The sequence below is a fragment of the Aptenodytes forsteri genome, unplaced genomic scaffold (genome assembly GCF_000699145.1).
Source record: "Aptenodytes forsteri isolate BGI_AS27 unplaced genomic scaffold, ASM69914v1 Scaffold299, whole genome shotgun sequence".
Classification (NCBI taxonomy): Eukaryota; Metazoa; Chordata; class Aves; order Sphenisciformes; family Spheniscidae; genus Aptenodytes; species Aptenodytes forsteri.
Window position 1 is genome coordinate 3695135 of NW_008794154.1, and position 3376 is coordinate 3698510.

General features: G+C 43.2%; 1 protein-coding gene across 1 annotated transcript; it reads right to left on the bottom strand.

Annotated features, from left to right (window-relative positions):
• Nucleotides 1-594: 594 nt before the first annotated feature.
• SUCNR1 (succinate receptor 1) lies at nucleotides 595-1596 on the bottom strand. The gene is given in 1 exon segment (XM_009279584.2): nucleotides 595-1596. A coding segment is annotated over 1 exon segment (1002 nt).
• Nucleotides 1597-3376: the final 1780 nt, after the last annotated feature.

Genomic DNA, 3376 nt, shown 5'->3' on the forward strand with positions numbered 1-3376 from the left:
AAACGTTCCACCCAGCCATTTGCATACCCTCCTTTTTTGCCACATCCAAGGTGCCAACCCTTGCCGAATCAGCTGGAAATGTGAATTGTCCCAGTTATTTATTCTGAAAGGTAAACCTCCCAGGAGACGCAGAGTTTGCAAACACTTCTACAAAGAAGACTCAACCTTGATCCCCGGATTGTGTAGACCATGTGAACTAGTGCCGCGGCACATTTTATCCAAGCCTAGGTCCAGTCCAGCCTCAAGTTATGGCTCACAAAGAAGTTGTCTGAGAGCAACATATTTTCCCTCTAAGAACTACCATGATGATCTTTTATTTACAATATTAATAGGCCATAGCGTATCCCGCTATGAGAGCACAGTTTCCTGCTGTACTGTTGTGAGTGAGCAATCACTCCTGGTTTGCTGGAGTCAGATTAGCAGTTGTATCCTGTACAATAAGGTAACAAGTGCATTTAGAGGAACACAATCAGCTTACGCATATTCTATAGCACAAATAAAGTTATCTAAAAAATGGCACTGTACATTGTTGAATGCTCTCTCTAAGAGATTTTCCTCCCCCCGTCTCCGACTACGAGAGGTCTTCTTATTCGTTCATTTGCTGGTGGTTGTCAACCTGCTCGAGAGCTGCCTTATTTTTGCCATCAGCATCTCTCTGAAGTGGTCACCCATTAAGAAATAAAAAACAGGATTAATGACACTATTTAAAAACGCAATGGGTCTCGTGATGATGTAAATGATGTTGATGATTCTCTGCGTGCACATAGATACATTCAAGGCTGGTATTCGGGAAGCAAGTCTGACATTGCGCATTATGTGATAGGGAGTAAAAAGCAATGAGAAGATAACCACTGTGAGGATGACTAAAGTAAGAGGTTTTTCAAGCGTCAGGAGGGAGCTGAGTTGCTCGCTCTTGTTTTTAAGAAAAAGAACCATCTTCACATAGAAGCAGCACATGATCATGAGAGGGATAAGGAACCCAAAGACCGTCAGAAACATGCTATAGATGAGGTTTTTCGCGGGGTCTCCAGAGCTTGCATAATCAAGACAACTGTAATCATTGTCAGGCGTTACAGGCTCCAGGAAATACATCAATGGCAGCAATTCCAGTATCACTCCGATCCATATAGCAAAAGACACGATAAGGGCCATTTTCCTCTTCTGTAGAAAATGTTCTCTGAAAGGACATTTTATGAGCATGTATCGGTCAATACTGATAGTGGTGAGGAAAAGGATGCTGCCATACAGGTTTGCATGCAACAGGAACCTGTTGCTGTGGCACAAGATGCTCTCCACTGACGGTTGATCTCTGGAGTAGCTGTTCACAAGTACTGGAAGAGTACAAAGAAATAATAAATCTGATAATGATAAATTAAACAGGTAGATGTTGCCACTTTTCCAATTTTTCAGACAGAAAATATAGCCGAACATAACAATGGTGTTTCCAGTGAAGCCTAAAATGAACTCAAGGCTGTACGTGATGGAAAGATAATACTTTTCTAGGACTCTGCTCATCGGCAAACAGCCACCTGTCTCGTTCACAGCCTGGAAAGTCAAAAGACAAAAAATAAACACCAAAAATTAGTGAAAGATCATTGCATGACTATTTTTATATTGTTGCTGTAATAGGTGAATATGGCATGCTATTTCCTTACAGCTTTTATGATAAGTAGAGATTTGAACTCAAAGAATATCCCTTATGCACGCAAGATTTCTACCTTCAGCTATTGACCAGAGTTACAGAGCGAGGTGAAAACTTGTGTGAGCAAAAACCTGTGTGAGGAGTTTGAAGTAAGAGCATCACCTGAAGGCATCTGCCATAACGTGCCAGCTGCTGCTTGGCCAAACCCATGGCAGTACCAGAGGCCGGGAAAGTAAAACTCGCCTGTCACCACTTTGTCACAGCCCTTGCTGGAAGTCATCTGCCTCCCTGTTACCCAACCCCTGTCCGGTGGTCTCCTCACTCATCACTAAAGCAGAAGTCCACTGTCAAGCTTGATAAAGGATGAACTCATTAGCAGCAATACGGCCACGCTCTGACAGCATTACTCGGAATTCATTAAGAAGTCAGGAGAGAATGTGTTTATTAAATTAATCAAACCATTCATCACACACTTTGTACGGTTTTGCTGGTAACTCGGTACCAGAATTGCACAGAAAGCGCTGTGAGGATGAAGTGCATATCCTGTGCATCACGGCAGGCGTGCCGGAGGGCTTCTGAGCCATTCCTGCAGACACAGGGCATTTCTGCTCCTGGGGTTTTACAAGTCTTTTCTGTTTTCTACAAAAAGCCCTTTCAAGAAGGGAAGGTTCAGTTACGACTGAGTCCTCGTTGATACGAAAGCAACTGTAGTCAAGGGGACAGCACAGTCAAGATCAGGATAAAACACCTTCAAAGCCAAATTCACAAACTCTAAGTTACTTTTGTTATTAACTTCCCATGAAGTGAGAACACTGTGTATGATTTATTCAATTACAGCTCATAACTTCTGCTAAGCCCACACCCTGTGTGTAATGGAGTGCCCCAAGCCCAGCCCCACGGAGCGGCCGGAGGAGGAGAAGCTCTTCCCTGCCAGGACAACGCTGAGCACCGTGCTGGCAAACGCGTGGCTGTTTGCAGCCGGGAGAGCTCCTGGCAGGGCTGCCAGCACCGCTGCCACTCCTCCTGCACTGCTATTTCATTTTCTCTTTGGCTCCAGACAAAGAGCTTCTCCTTTCATCTTGGAAGTAAGTAGCACAATCAGTATTCCTTAAGGAGCAAAGCTTTCTAGGAAGCTGCACCAAGTGTGAGTTTGCCTGAGGACAAATTTTGCTTTCTTTCTAAAGGTTGGTTAAAAAAATGCTTTCATGCTACAGGGAAAGAAATGGAGTAGGCTCTCAAGCAGTCATTCCTCTCCCTCCTCAGGCAAAGACACCCGCACCCACCTGCAGGGGAACTGCAAGATAAAGAAAGCTTTTAGTGAGAGCCTTTGGTTAAAATATTAACAAAACAATTAGAAAGCAGGGGAAAACAAAATGTTAGAAAAATGGGATATAGATTAAAACTGAAATCAAGCTAAGTCTAAGCTCTGAAAGAGCAGCAATGTGACTGCCCACAAAACCTGCTAAAGACAACCTCTGCAAACCATGTAATTGTTTTAAGTATTTTCAAAGTTGTTCTGGTGTCTAGAATTTGTTAATAGGTCTCTGCTCTCAAAGCACTGTATTTTATTTTAAAGGTAGGTCATGAGACAGAATAAAGTACAGCATATACATCCAGCATATATCCAGCATAAAGTTACATCCAGCAAATATCTACACTTACACTGTGTACCGCAGGGGACAAAATATAGCCATGAATGCTCACTTTGGTCAGAATGACCTCACATGCAGCACC